Below are 14,009 nucleotides of genomic sequence, written 5' to 3' on the forward strand. Positions count from 1 at the left end.
AGATTTGGACTGGAACAAGAGCAACTCAATTCTGATGATGCTCACTCAGATGTGCTACAGCCTAAAATATAAAGACAAGATCACTGCAGACAAATTTTACTCAAATGATGAAATTCAAATAAAACAATAAACAAAGCAAGCCCAAATTGGAAAGAGGAATAATTAGAAGCAAGCAATCCATGGAGATCCTTGATGCACCAACTTCATGTCAACTGGTGACATGGGCTATGTCACCCCCTCTGTTGTGGATAAGCTTTCCCCTGGGTGAAGGACCCCAGAGCAGGGCTGGTCTGCACATCAGAGAATGGGCAGTCACTGAGCCTCTCACCAGAGGCTTTCCAACACACACCCAAAGCTTCTCTCTGCCCACCCGTTGGTGAGAGGCTCTGTGCCAGCCTGGCAGCTGACAGCCTTGTGGCTCTTGTCTCCTCCCCAAAGGTGCTAAGCTTGGCTTTGTGAATGTCCCCAGTTCCTGTGTTTTATCTTATCTTCATCAGGGAACAGTTCAGGGCCCCACTCCAAAGGCCTATTCAGGATATGGTGGTATTCTGTTCAGCTGTTGTATTTCAGTTCTAAACATCCTTCAAGAAAATGCTGAAGTCAAAAATTGTAATATTTCAGTCTCTGACACATGGTGTGAAAGAAATCTGCCAGATGATTTGAGGTTTGAGAAAATGTATTTATTTACAATCCTACTCTATAATCCTCTATAATCCTTGTCTACAATCCTACTCTGCAATCCTAGTCTTCAATCCTACTCTTCAATCCTACTCTTCAATCCTACTCTTCAATTCTACTCTTCAACCCTACTCTTCAATCCTACTCTTCAATTCTACTCTTCAATTCTACTCTTCAATCCTACTCTTCAATCCTACTCTTCAATTCTACTCTTCAACCCTACTCTTCAATCCTACTCTTCAATTCTACTCTTCAACCCTACTCTTCAATCCTACTCTTCAATCCTACTCTGCAATTCTACTCTGCAATCCTACTCTACAATTTTAAACTGGTGGTGGAGCACATGGTCCAGATGTAATTATGGCAGCTGTTTCTCCATCATCCTCTTCTTCATGGAAACTATCAGTGGCACCAGGCAGGAAGTAGGCTCGACTGATGCTACAAATGGATGCTGCCCACCGGAAAATAAAAACAACAAAATAAAAACATCAGCAACAAAAAACAATGAATCAAGATTTCCAAGCTCAGTGCCTCACTCAGGCTCAATCAGGATTGCTCTGGTTCACAGAAAGATGCAGAAAGAGAACCAACAGGGCCATCTGCACCTCAACCTTCATGTGCAGGACCTTGCCATCACAGGCAAACCTGGCCCAGAATCCCACTCATCTCTTTATTCTGGTGTCTTCATCTTGCTGGGGACTTTGTCCTGCCAGGGCTCTGGAAATGGTGCTTTCTATCCTTGGAGTTTCTTCCTATCAGGAAACTCCAAAGGCTCACATGGGTGCCTCTCTTTGAAAGACAGGCATCACGCTAATTTCCACAGGGAGACACAGCAGTGTCTACCTTTCCATGCCCTGCCCCTCCTGTGCTGGATGGCACCTTCCTTCCTTCCTTGCCAGCAGGGACAGCCGAGTGGCACTGGGTCCTGCAGTTCCCTCTCTGCCACACAAGCTGGCAGTAACCCTGGGGCAGGTCCTGTCTGCTTGACCATGCCAGGCAGCAGATGGGGCTGGGACAAGTCCCTCTCAGCTGTCCCTGTTTGCGTGGCAGAAACCTCTGAGAGTGGGGTGGGGGCACAAACCAGGGCCCCTCAGAGGCTCACAGTGAGCCTGCCACAGCCCCTCCTTCCCACAGCCAAATCTCTGAGTGCTCAGCCAGGACTGGCTTCCTTGGGTTCTTCTATCAACATTTCACACCTCTGGATCCAGAATTGCTCTACTACAATTCTTTTGCCATTAGATAAAACTGTCCACACCACCAAATTACAAAACAGGGCGACAGAAACCGTCAGAGAACAGAGCACCTCTCCTCTGAGGACAAACTGAGAGACCTGGAGTTATTCAGCCTGGGGAAGAATAGGCCCCAGGGAGACTTTATTGACACTTGCCAGAACTTCAGTGGGGGCTTCTGAGGGAGTGTGGGACACCTTTTTTAATATGCCCAGTTACAGTAGGATGTGGGCTAATATTTTTAACCAAAAAGGGGATTGAGTCAGAGTAGGTCTAAGGAAGAACTTGTTTACTGGGAGCATAGCGCAACATGGGCAAAAATTGCCTTGAGAGCTGGTAGTTGCCCATGCCTGGAACCATCCCAGATCAGGTGGGACAGGGCTCTGAGCAACCTGATCTCCTTCAAGATGTCCCTGCTCATTGCAGGCCACTTGGACCAGATGACCTTTGCACCTCCCTACCAGCCCAGCCCAGTCTAGGATTCCTCACCATTTTCATTTGAAAAGCACAAGATTGGAGGTGAGGAGGAGGGGCCTGACCTGATGCCTTGGCCTCCAGTGGAGGAGGAGCCCATCCCATGGACACTCTTTCACCTGCAGCCCCTTTGCATTTTACCTGCAGGAGCTCCTTGGCAGACCAGCGCCGAGCCTCGTCTGTCTGCAGGCAGCAGCTCAGGAAGTCCCGCAGCAAAGGCGAGAAGAGGTTGGGCTGCCGCAGCTTTGGTCTCCCTCCTGTGGCTATCAGGAGTTGAGGCTGGAGAAAAAGGAAACACGAGGCTCAGCCTGCTCCTTTCACATCTGTCACTGCTCTCCCAGATGCCATTGTTTAACCTGCACTCTGCACTGGCAGTTTGTGCCCTGGCAGAGAGGCTGAGATGACTTTGCTGTACCAACAAATCATCCAAACCCCAAAGCAGCCACAGCTTTTCCAACATGCAGGGGATCTCACCTTGGCAGCTGATCTCATTGACTGACCTAGTTAGTGGGAACTACATCCTCAAAAGCACATTTGGTTCCCTGAGGATTCACATGAGCTTAACAGGCATTTTGGAAGAGGGAGTTTGCTATATGAACTAACTCTACAATTTCCAAGGGTAATTACAGGAAGGGCAACTCTGCAGTGCTTGTTGGTCCCTTAAGCAGAGCTGCCATAAAAAAAAACTCATCAAGCTTGTTGTCCACTTCTTGATTAAAAAAAAGAGAAAGCTAGCAGAATTGTTTGTTTTGCTTTGGTGGTTTTCCTTTTTCCTTTTTCCTTTTTCCTTTTCCTTTTCCTTTTTCCTTTTCTTTTTCTCGTTTTCTTTATCTTTTTCTTTTTCTTTTTTCCTTTATTCTTTTTCCTCTATTTTTCTATAAAATTTAATCTAGGAAGATTCAACCTCCAATTTAAGGATATTTAAAACATATCTAAACATTTCACTGAAAAATTCACTTCCTTCAGTAACACAGCTCCAACAGTGTTCAAAAAGCAAATGAGAAATGTCAGGCATGGCTGGAGGCCCAAATGGCACGTTGCTGAAATGGTTACCTGCCACTTCCCTTCTGAGGCCACCAAAAGTACAGCAGATACTGATGAGCTGCAGGGATATTTTTAGAAAGGGACCTGGGTGGAAGTGGTGCCAGCAGATGGCAATGGGATTTTGTCCAGTGGCACACAGAACATGGGACAGGTGAGAAAGACAGTGGGATCAGTAAGTATTTGCACCTCACCCAGACAGGAGTTTGGTTCCAGTGAGGAACTTCTCCTTCCACCATTTCAATGCCCACGATTCCAAAAGACCAAATATCCACTTTGGGGCCATATGGTTGACCTGTCATGATTTCAGGTGCCATCCACCCAGAAGCACCGGCCACTGAGTTCTGTCTACTCTGCTCAGGGGTGAGCTGAGCAAAGAGGCCAAAATCAGCTGTGGAGAAAACAACACACCATGAAAGCCAGCTCTAATTAGGAAACCAAGCCAAAGAATTCCCCACTCTCACTCTAAGAATGAGCTGTTGATGAATCTCCTGGAGAACTGGCCATGCTCAGTTTCCTTGGACTTTAGCCAAGGTAGTAGGGAATTGGCCAAAAATCCCCAGGATTTTAAACGCTGCTCAGAACAGTGGCTTTTATTCCCCTGAAGGTTTACATTCTATCTCCCTCCCTCTGGAAGAGACACACACAGACCAATGCCACCCTTAACTGCTTGTGCTTCCCTATCATACCTCTGTGCATGTTGTAGCTGTGCCTTCGCTAAAAGCAGCGGCCCCTGCACTCCCACCAGCAGCATTTTTGGGGAGCTGGCAGTCACTCAAAGCAGCCCCACACCCCACATCCTTAGAACACTGCCCCTGACCAAGAATATACTGACCCAGCTTGACAGAGCCATCAGTTCTGAGAAGGATGTTGCAGCTCTTCACATTTTGATGGATCACGTCATTTACATGAAGAAAATCCAGTCCTTGCAGGCACTGGGAAGAAAAACAGAAACGGGAGGGCAAACATTAGTGATGTGAGGTCATCATACAAGAAAGGAAACAGCTCTAAATGGTTCCCTTTCCAGGAGAATGGGGACTAATGGCAGAACACAGTGCCAGTGAGAGGAAGAGCTTGCTGCTCCAACACCAGCAGAGCAGGACCTTTCTAAGGAAAGGCATGTCAGCTTTTGGAAGAGCAACAGAAACTGCTGTTGTAGACTGTGCCCTGCAAACCAGCCAGAATGACTGCTGCTGCAGTGGATGTGCTCAGAATTCAAGAGCATTTTGGGTGCACTACTATCCTCTTCAGCTGAGGACTGTGAGAAATGAGTCTCTCTTTTTTCTTTGCTGTTTGTTTCAAATCCTGCCACCAGCACCTTTGTTTTTACAGATTAGGAATGCAGTGCAGACAGGCTCGAGGTAAACATTTAGAGAGGCAGGGTGAATAACAACAAATACAAATACGAGAGACATAGAGAGAATACAAGAGCAGGAGAGAAGAGTACAGGAATAGAGGACAGTGATTTCTGGGGCACTGGCACACAGTTCACTTGAGATGCTTTTACTTCCCCATAGCATACCAGCAACACAGAAACAAAGATTGGCACATGAAATCTCTGCAGTTCTGAGCCCCAGTTTCCCAAACAATCCTGACCAAGCCCTCGGAAGCACAGGTGGGATCCCTGACCTCCCGACTGACAGCTGCCATCTCATCCTCAGACAGGTACATCTTGCTGATGGCATCTCTCAGAGTGCCTCCATCCATGTACTCCATTACCAGCCAGAATTGCTTATCCACAAGGTAGCTGAAAGAAGGAAACAAGGCTGTGGATATGAACGTGCATGGCTGTGTTGCTGTTTGGAAAAGACAAGTGTCATTGTTGTTCCCGGGTCTCTTTGTGATGAGGACACAATGAAAGGAATAGACATTCCCTCTAGGCTGTGCAGTGTTTCCAATCTGTGCAGACTCAAGGAGAATGACACATCTGCGATAAATAGATGTGTTAGGTGGCCATCAAGCAAAAAGTCTTCTTTAGTAAGAGATTAAAAAACCTGTCACGCTGTGTGTTTCTGGAAAAAAAGCACCGTGTCCCTGGCATGCACAGCAATGGAAAAGAGTGGACACAATCCAAGTGAAATCCTTGTTAGTTTACCTGCATGCAAGAAGGTACTTGAAGTAAATCAAGCCCCACAACAACATGAAGCCAGTGAATTTATTGTCTATTGACTTAGTAAGTTACGGTTGATCCAGGTTTTGAACAATTTTCACACTACACGTGCCAGGGAAGACTCATGCAGACAAGATGCCCTCTCTTCCCATCCATTGAGGATGAGCAGAACAATACTAATTTATTAATAATTAACAGCTCTATCTTCTGCCAGGGACAAATGTGGGTTTTTATCCTGCGTGTTTGCAGTATGTAAACAAACAGTCATGGGACAAAAGCACAACAACTCACCTGTCTAAATAGTTGACCAGGTTGGGATTCCTATTCTTCTTCATGACCATGAGTTCATTGGCCTTTATTTCTTTACTTGCCATTCCTTGAAGATTTATTTTCTTTATGGCCACCTAAAATGACATTGAAAATCAGTAACTTGAGAAGTTGGTGGCACAAAACCACAGAGCACATGGAGTGAGTGTTTTTGCAATGACACAGCTGAGCTGATTCAAAGTGCCTTGTGATTAGATATTGGAGTAATTAGGCACTGACATTCCAACAGCCCATTTCTCTGCTCCCTTGGGGGCCAGTTACAGGACACATGGTCACTGATGTTTTGCCTTGTCCATTTGGTAACAAAGATGTCTGACCACACAGTAACAAAGCTCTGCCCACACTCTCTGCTGCTCTGTCTGGGATTCAGAAGTCATCTGTGCCTTGGTACTCTCTGGATACATCCTGGGCTCTAAGCTGGGCTTGAGGTTTTCAGGGACACCTCACACGTGTCTCCCTACACGCAGTTCCCAAGTGCAGCACTGCAGGGGGCTAAGGAGCTACCAGTAACATTCAGATGCATTTGCTGGCAGCCAGAAATGAGAATACAGCTCTGAAGCTGTAGCCCCAAAGGGCAGGGAGATGCTCTAAGGCACCACCTTTGTTTTAGCAATTGAGAGCGAGTGAGCGCGTCCTTCTCTGAAAGGAACCGCTGCCCTCCTCGCCTTCCTTCTGGCAGCTGAGAAGGACAAAGACTGTCCCAAAGGCAATTTCCAGGCTGGCACCAGTCTGTGCTTCTTGTGCCTTTGCTGCACAGCTCTACCCAAAGCTCCAGCCAGAGCTCACACCAGAGGGGAAAGCCCTCAAGGGCTGCAGAGTCTGCAGGGGCTGTTGACATTCACCTCTCTTCCTCTGGTCTTGTCGAATGCCCTGCAAACCTCTCCAAAAGTCCTAGAAACAAAACAAAGCAAAGAAAGGAGAAGCAATTTAGAATTTGGAGTGAAAGCCAAGGAGGACATCAGTCCTGTCAGTGCCTAAAACCTGCAGGATGTGGGATGGGAATACCAGAAGACAACTGATACGTTTTCCTCTCAGGTGTGGAGGCACTGAGCCAGCTCCTGGAGTGTTGGGATTTACTGTCTCGACTCAAAAAGAGAGCTTATTATCTCATCTCGAGTTTCAATTTCTAAACTGTGCAGTTCTTATCCTGACCATGGAGTATTTCGTTCAGCAAACTCTTGGAAAGAACTGTTCCTGGGAACAGTTATCTCACAGCTTTCATAGGGGGTAGGTTGCTATTTCAGGCAAGCAAGATCCTTCTGCTTTCATTAGTGTGGCTGTAGGATTTGGAGGTATTCAAAAATGCTAAGGAAATTAGCACAGAGCTGTCCCACACTTGAGAGACAAGGAGATCTTCCAGGTCCTGTTCCTTGTTGCTGGCAAGACCTTGCCAGCATGGAGATGTCTTTGGCATTGCCTTCTGACCACGTTCACAAAGTCTGACCAGTAATGAGAGATGGGACGATTTAACTCCAGTGTCTGAATATCTTTACAGCTTGTCTGACTTCACACTTGATAGACATTCTACCAGCAAATCCGCTGCCCCATGGTTGTGTGGAAGTAACTGTGGTTGGACTCACCCGTTGCCAATATTTTCCAGTTCAGTGTATTTTGTCACAGGATTTTCCATGGTCACTATTTTCCCTGAGGGAAACAAAATGCAAGATGCTCACTTGAAAGCAGAGATCTCAACTTCCAGAAGATCAAAAAGGCAGCCCCACTGTCTGGGTGTCTGAACCCTTTGTGCTTGGCTGGGTAACAAAAACAACAACCAGACAAACAGCTCTGCAGCACAGATGGCCAGCACAGAGAGCGATTTTTCCACAGCAGTTCCTATGAGGATTCCTAAATGTCCCTGTGACACCAGGCTCAGGAGGAATATTTGGTACAGCTATGCTGACACATGCACACAACACACTGTCCCTCAAATACACAGGACGTACTCAGTAGCTGCAGGTACTTCTCCTCAGTCTCCTGTCGCTGAGCAGCAGCTGTGTCAGTGCTGGAGATGAACAGTCTGCCCAGGCTCCACTTCTCAGGCTGGGGAACAAAGGCTCCTTTAGACAACGCTGCTGCTGCAGCAGGTTCAGTCACAGAGCCTGTGTAGATCTGAGACAAGTAATGAGTTTATCTCAGAACGGTGGCTGGCAGAGATTACTTCGAGATCCCTTTTCAAATGCAAGCCCTCAGGAAGATGTTTTCAGCCACATGCATGGCTCTTAAAATGGATTATTTGCATGTCCACTTCTCCAACTGGATGGGTCAAAACCAAAGGCAGGTTTTACTCAAGTTCAAGGCCAGATTCATGTTCCATTTTCATGTTTTCTGAAGGATAACTGCCACAATGATCATTCCACTTCCTCCCTATGGATTCCTTTCCCCTCTAATGGCTGCAGACACACTTCTTCAAATGTTCTACCTCCTTCCACTCAGATCTCTTTTCCTCCACCATCTTTGAGACGTGTCCAACCTGCAGCATCTCCGGCTGGGACAGCTCCTGTGCCTCACACCGACCACGAGGCTTTTTGTTTCCAGTCCTTTGCTGGAAGTCTTTGCAGGCTGGCAGGTGAGATGTCAACACTTCCACCTCAAGTTAAACAGAACAAAGCAGTCAGAGACTACAGCTTGTCCCTGTCAGCCAAGAGTCATCAACTGTGAGGAAAGGGAGAGAACAGGGCTACAGACAGCTTGTTTCAATCCTCCATCTGGGTCACCATGTCCCACTGTAAAAATACCTCAAGAACAAGGAACACAGTAACCCTACAGCAGGATTGCACCCAGAGGCATCACCCCACCCCCTGCTACTCTACAGTGGAAAGGCAAGAAGGGCAGAAACCACCAGTTTGGTGACTGCACTGGCTATTGCTGTTTCACTCACTTGATTTTGTACAGCCTCAAGCATGGGATTATGTTTCTCTCCGATCATTTTTGTTTCTTCCTCCAGCCTCTTCACTCTTGCCTTCATCCTAGCCTCAGTTTCCTGCAGCTCTGTGTGCAGCTCATCCTTGAGGTTCCGTAAAAAACAAGAGAAATATTTCTTGAACGGAGGGTCTGCCACTCTTGCACTCACCGGCTTTTGTTGATTGTCTCTCTGCTGATGGAGATTCATCTCCTCCTGGATGCTTCTCTTGTCCTCCTTGTTCCTCCTCTTCACTGCCATGGTGGCAATCTGAGCTTCAGGCAGCTCTCCTTGTGGCTCTATCTTGATGTTCTGTACACACAAATGCAGAGCAAATCACAGGGAGCTGCCACCAGGCTCAGCTTTTTCCTCTTTCAGCCTCAAAATCAAATTCATTCCGCCATTCTTTCTACTTCCCTACCCACCACTGCTTCCATTGTAACCCTCCCATCCCTGATCTCTGCAGATTACAAGGCTCTGTGCTTCCAGTGCCTGTGGCACTCCTGGCCTCCTCAGTCCCAAGAGCTCTGTTTTATGTCCCTGTTCCTGCCCTTCACTCTGTCACCTGCTTGAGCCAGGCTTACCTGGACATTCTCCTCTAGCTCTTCCACCTGCTGCCTGGGCTGCTCTTCCTGCTCTCGGGCTGGGCACAGCTCTCCCTGAGTCTGCCCTGGCACCTCTGATAAAGCAATCTGCTCATGCTCTTGCTCCAGAAGGGCCTGCACAGAAAGCAAGAGGAGATGGGTTTCAACTTCCCATACAACATTTGTGGGCCAAGTCTCTGAGACTGATGGGCTCACACGTTCCCAAAGCACTGTGCTGCTGCTCCCCTGGCTCATTCTCTGCCCATGGGGAGGCACAGATTCCAAAGTGACACTGGCAGTACAGTCAGGGTCCATCTGGGACTGAAGCTCCAACAGCCTCTCAGGCAGCTGACAGGGAAGGTGTGGCATTTCTCAAGGCTCTGCTGAGGGCCTCCCTCCACTTCTGCTCTGTCCCCTTTGTCTTTCCATGGTGACTAACACCCAGCCCCGTCCCACAGCTCCATCCTGGCTCTGCAGGTGGTTTCCAGTGTGGGCTCACTCCTTGTGACAGACACTTCTGGAGTTCATGTTCTCTTCAGGCCTGCACCACCATTCCTGCCTTTCTGACATCTACTCTCTTGTTAGAAATCCTGCTCAATCAGGAGAGAAGGATGCATGCACAGATCCTCTGATGGAGGTCAGACAGCTTCCACAGCCACCTCAGTATATGGAGGAGGATCAAGGTGTTTATTCTTCCTCTCTTGTCAACTGAGAATTCAGACCAGCAGTAACAGAGACCTTCTTAAGGCCCCATCAACAAATGAACTTAGACACCTCTAGGGATGCCAATGAAGAAAATCATGTGTCATGTACTGCATGTATGACAAGAGTCACCAAACATCACCTGAAGCATGGAATTGTTCCATGTCACCAGGACAGGGAGAATTTAAAGAATAAACTGGGGGCTTCAGGGTAGAAGACGCTGGAGGAGGAAAACAACTCTGAGGGGAAAAAAACAACCATTTCTGGAGGGGAAACATCTCTGCCTGCTCGGGATCAGTTAACATGTCTCTGCTCTTCTCCCCCTGAAGCGATGCCTGTAGGGGAGATTTGCAACTCCAACTGCCTCTGACCAGTGCCAGGAAGAATCAATTATGGAAATATTACATAGGTAGATTGATAGCTAGACAGATAGATAGATCTCATTTATGTAATTTCTCTTACTATAATTTCTGTTATGACATACATCAACACCAATGCAACCAATGCCCCATCAGCAGCAATCCTGAACTTGCTCGCCTGTTGCATCAATAAACCAAACTCCTGGGGAATCTGGAGCATGTACGTCGTTATGGAATGAGATCAAACCCAAAGAACTGCACTGGGAACTGCACTCTTTCTGCATCTCTGTTAGGGCAAGTTCTTCTCTTTGTCACAAGCACACTGATGGTGCTAAAGTGGCTGTAATCAGAAATTAAGCCCAGCCCCTCCCAGCTCATTTGATCTCTGAGAACCAGCCAGAATTCAAGGTTTTGATTTCCTGCTAAATTCCCAAATCTAGTCCTGGTTGTATTATTGGACAATTGCTGATCCCCAAGGCTGCCAAAAGATAAGAGTGGTGGTAACATGAAAGTGATGTGCAAGATCAAACTGGCTGGCCTGGCATCAGAAAATCTCCTTGTGCTCCAACGTCCCTGCCCCAAACTACATCTTCTTGTGCAGGAAATCTTGAGCAAAAGCACCTTTGCTTGCTAGAGGAAGAAAATAAACAGGTCTTCACCTTCTAGCAGACCAACAACTCAAAAAACCCAATGATCAAATTGTCACCTACTCCAGCATCTAAAGCATCTGGATGCACTGTGGGGATCCTTGGCACAGAAACGGCCCTTGTGGGGAGCACAGTCACGTAGGCATTCATGGAAGTGTGCCTAGAAGGTCCCTCATGAGTCTCCCTTTCCCCAGGCTATAGCTCCCTCAGCACCTCCTCACTGGCCTTGTGCTCCCACCCCTCCCCAGCTCCTGTGCCCTTCTGCGCACACGCTCCAGCCCCTCAAGCTCTTTCTGCTTCACAGCTGCCCACATGTGGACACAGCACTCCAGCTGCCGCTGCAGCCCTGCCCAGCACAGGCCACAGCTCACTGCCCTGCTCCTGCTGCCCCTCTAGTGCTGACACAGGCCAGCACGGCCTTGGCCTTCTTGGCCACCTGGGCACACGCTGCCACATCTTCAGCTGCTCTTGACAGGCACTCGTGGCTCCTTTTGTCCACCTTCCACATCTGACTTCGGATGCAGCATCCGAAATTCCAAGATACCTCTCGTCTTCTTAACAACACAGGACACTAGTCCAAGTCTTTCAACTCTTCCCCCTCTGCAGGCACCACTGGCATTTTCATATGCAGTTATCAAGTTATAAGTTATGCACACAATAGAAAGTATCAACAGACACATGTAGCCTCTGGCTTTTGCCCCAGCAATGGGTCCACAACTATGCAGTTTTTGTCTTTTGCCACACGGGACATGTGCAGGCCCATAAGGATCCATGGACAACACAATCATCTCTTTGCAGCTTCTCTAAAATAAGCCGACTCTCACTGCACTCTGCTACTGACCACTCTGCCTGAAGAGGCAAAAGAACAACCTGGCAATAAAGGCACCAAATCTCTGACTGCCACCTGCCACTCCACAATGTGTCTCTCAAATACCGCCACATAAGCGCACCCAAGAAGCTCGTGGCGACAAAGCGCCCCAAAGAGCCTGTGAGGTCAGATCAAGCATTTCTGTGCCTTTTGCTCCTCGGCCACCCTGTGGAGTGGCACAGGTCTCTCCAGACCGCCGTGTCCCCTACGTATCCAACGTGGCTGAGCTCAGTGCCTTGGACATGCTCCCTCCTCTGGGGCTGGGGAGCCTTCATGCTTCATGCTGGCCCCTAGCAGAATCCCAGCAAGCTGGGGCCTAAAGACGACACAGCAAAGCCCATTCTCCAGCTCTCACGGCTTTGCAGGGCAATTCCTAACTCCTGACAGGACTGCAGCACTCAGCAACCTGAGCCACCAACAGCAGGTCCTGGCTGGACAGAAGCTTGCAGCTCTGTCTTGCACTAAAGACAGCAGCAGCCACAACTGGCACTTACCGGCTCGCAATATTCAGCTTCCGCTGTGACCACACTTGCAGGTTTGTGGTCATTTTGCTCGTCTTTGGCCTCATCTCCAGGAGCAGAGGGAGCCAGAGGAGAGTCTGCTCTTGGCTCAGGGTTCTTTGGAGAGAGAGAAGCATGAGGGACAGGCCATTACCTATCATTTATATACTTAATTCTGTGCAGCTCTACAACCTGCTCTACAAAGGCAAAATCATCAACTGTCATCGCAGTGCAATTCTAAGTCACTCTGACTAAATTCAAATGGGCTGGTTCAACAGAACTGCATATGGCTCTGAATTCAATATTCCACCCTGGTTACTATCAGCAAGCAACAGTCTCTCTGAAAACTGAGCTTTCAGTTCTTTAAAGCTGTGAAATGGAAAATTAGGAAATAGCCAGTAATGCCTTTGCTATTGCTGCTTCAGACATGGAAATGGATTTTTTTACAGCCCACCCAGCTGGCCCTCCACCCTCTACTGCCACAGGCCAAGCTCACTGCTTTCTCCTCGTTTCTTACACAACAGCAACATCAAATGTTCCTTTCTCACTCACCTCCCATTGGGCACCTCTGAATACACGTCTCAGGTGACCTGTAGTGGGCAAGGAAAATGAAGCAGATTCCTTGAGACAACTGCCTGGGCTGATCAATCCCACAAAACAAGGCAACCCTAATACAGAGCATTTTCTGTTTCACTACAGGGGACCAGGACACACAGCTCTTGTGCACTGCCAGCAAGAGAACAGGACAATATTCTTGGCTGTGACTGCGCTTTGGCCTGTTTTGCCAGCAAATTCATACAAATTGGATCACTATAATGAAAATAGTTCTTTAACACTCAATGCTCCTTTTCTGCCCGACACATAAGGCAGCCTTTTTTATCCTCTCCTTCAGGCAATGTTTTTTTAAATTGGTTCCATGCACTAATTCTCATTAACTTGCTGGAAAGACTTGCCCAGAAAAGCTTCCCCAAGATCCCTCTGAGCTGTGGAAGTTCCAGTGGCAGTGAAACAGCACAGCAGCAGCTCCAGGGTTCGGGAGCAGACATTCACTGCTTTGCAGTTTGCACTTCATTGTAAAGGGAATCACTATTTTAACACTTCAGAAAGGGTCAAGTTAGGCAGGCAAATCCTTTCACGACAAAATTTAGAATAAAGAAGCTTTCTCTGAATTCTTGGAAGAGCTGCAGAAGTTTTAGAAGGCTTTCTGAGAAGGCCTCCCAGTTTGCATTTTCAAAGTTGTCCCGCTTGATCCAGCAAAGTGAGGAAATGTCAGGCTCTGCTGCCACAGACTCTCCCGTGGAGGGAATTCAACCCCTGTAGGTACCCGTGCAAATGCTGCCCACAGACCCCTGGCTACAGAAACCCTGTTTTTAGCGGAATGTGTTGACAGGAGCTTTCCCAAAGCAGTGGCATCCCAATGCTCTTTCTGTTTCAAAATCAACTCAATTACTAAGAAAGAGCAGGAAGATATACAAAAGCCAGGTTAGGTTACACTCAAGGGAAATCTCTACTTACGTGCCAGGTGTGTCAGGTAATAGCCGGAATAACCAATGCCATAAACAGTGCAAACTGCAGCAGCGAGTTGCTCCAT

The 14,009-nt window shown here is 47.8% G+C and overlaps 1 protein-coding gene across 1 annotated transcript; it reads right to left on the reverse strand.

The window, feature by feature from the left end:
• Positions 1–1,036: 1,036 nt before the first annotated feature.
• LOC148219580 (serine/threonine-protein kinase PAK 3-like) lies at positions 1,037–14,009 on the reverse strand. Its single transcript, XM_088156347.1, has 14 exons — positions 13,934–14,009; positions 12,413–12,501; positions 9,343–9,477; positions 8,738–9,070; positions 8,279–8,446; positions 7,803–7,968; positions 7,440–7,503; positions 6,702–6,750; positions 5,824–5,936; positions 5,052–5,169; positions 4,258–4,357; positions 3,617–3,813; positions 2,523–2,660; positions 1,037–1,129 (listed from the first exon to the last, which is right to left on the reverse strand). Exons 1-14 carry the CDS (start codon positions 14,007–14,009, stop codon positions 1,037–1,039), a joined length of 1,839 nt encoding a protein of 612 aa, XP_088012473.1.

This window comes from Sturnus vulgaris, chromosome Z, assembly GCF_052056855.1.
Source record: "Sturnus vulgaris isolate bStuVul1 chromosome Z, bStuVul1.hap1, whole genome shotgun sequence".
Lineage (NCBI taxonomy): Eukaryota > Metazoa > Chordata > Aves > Passeriformes > Sturnidae > Sturnus > Sturnus vulgaris.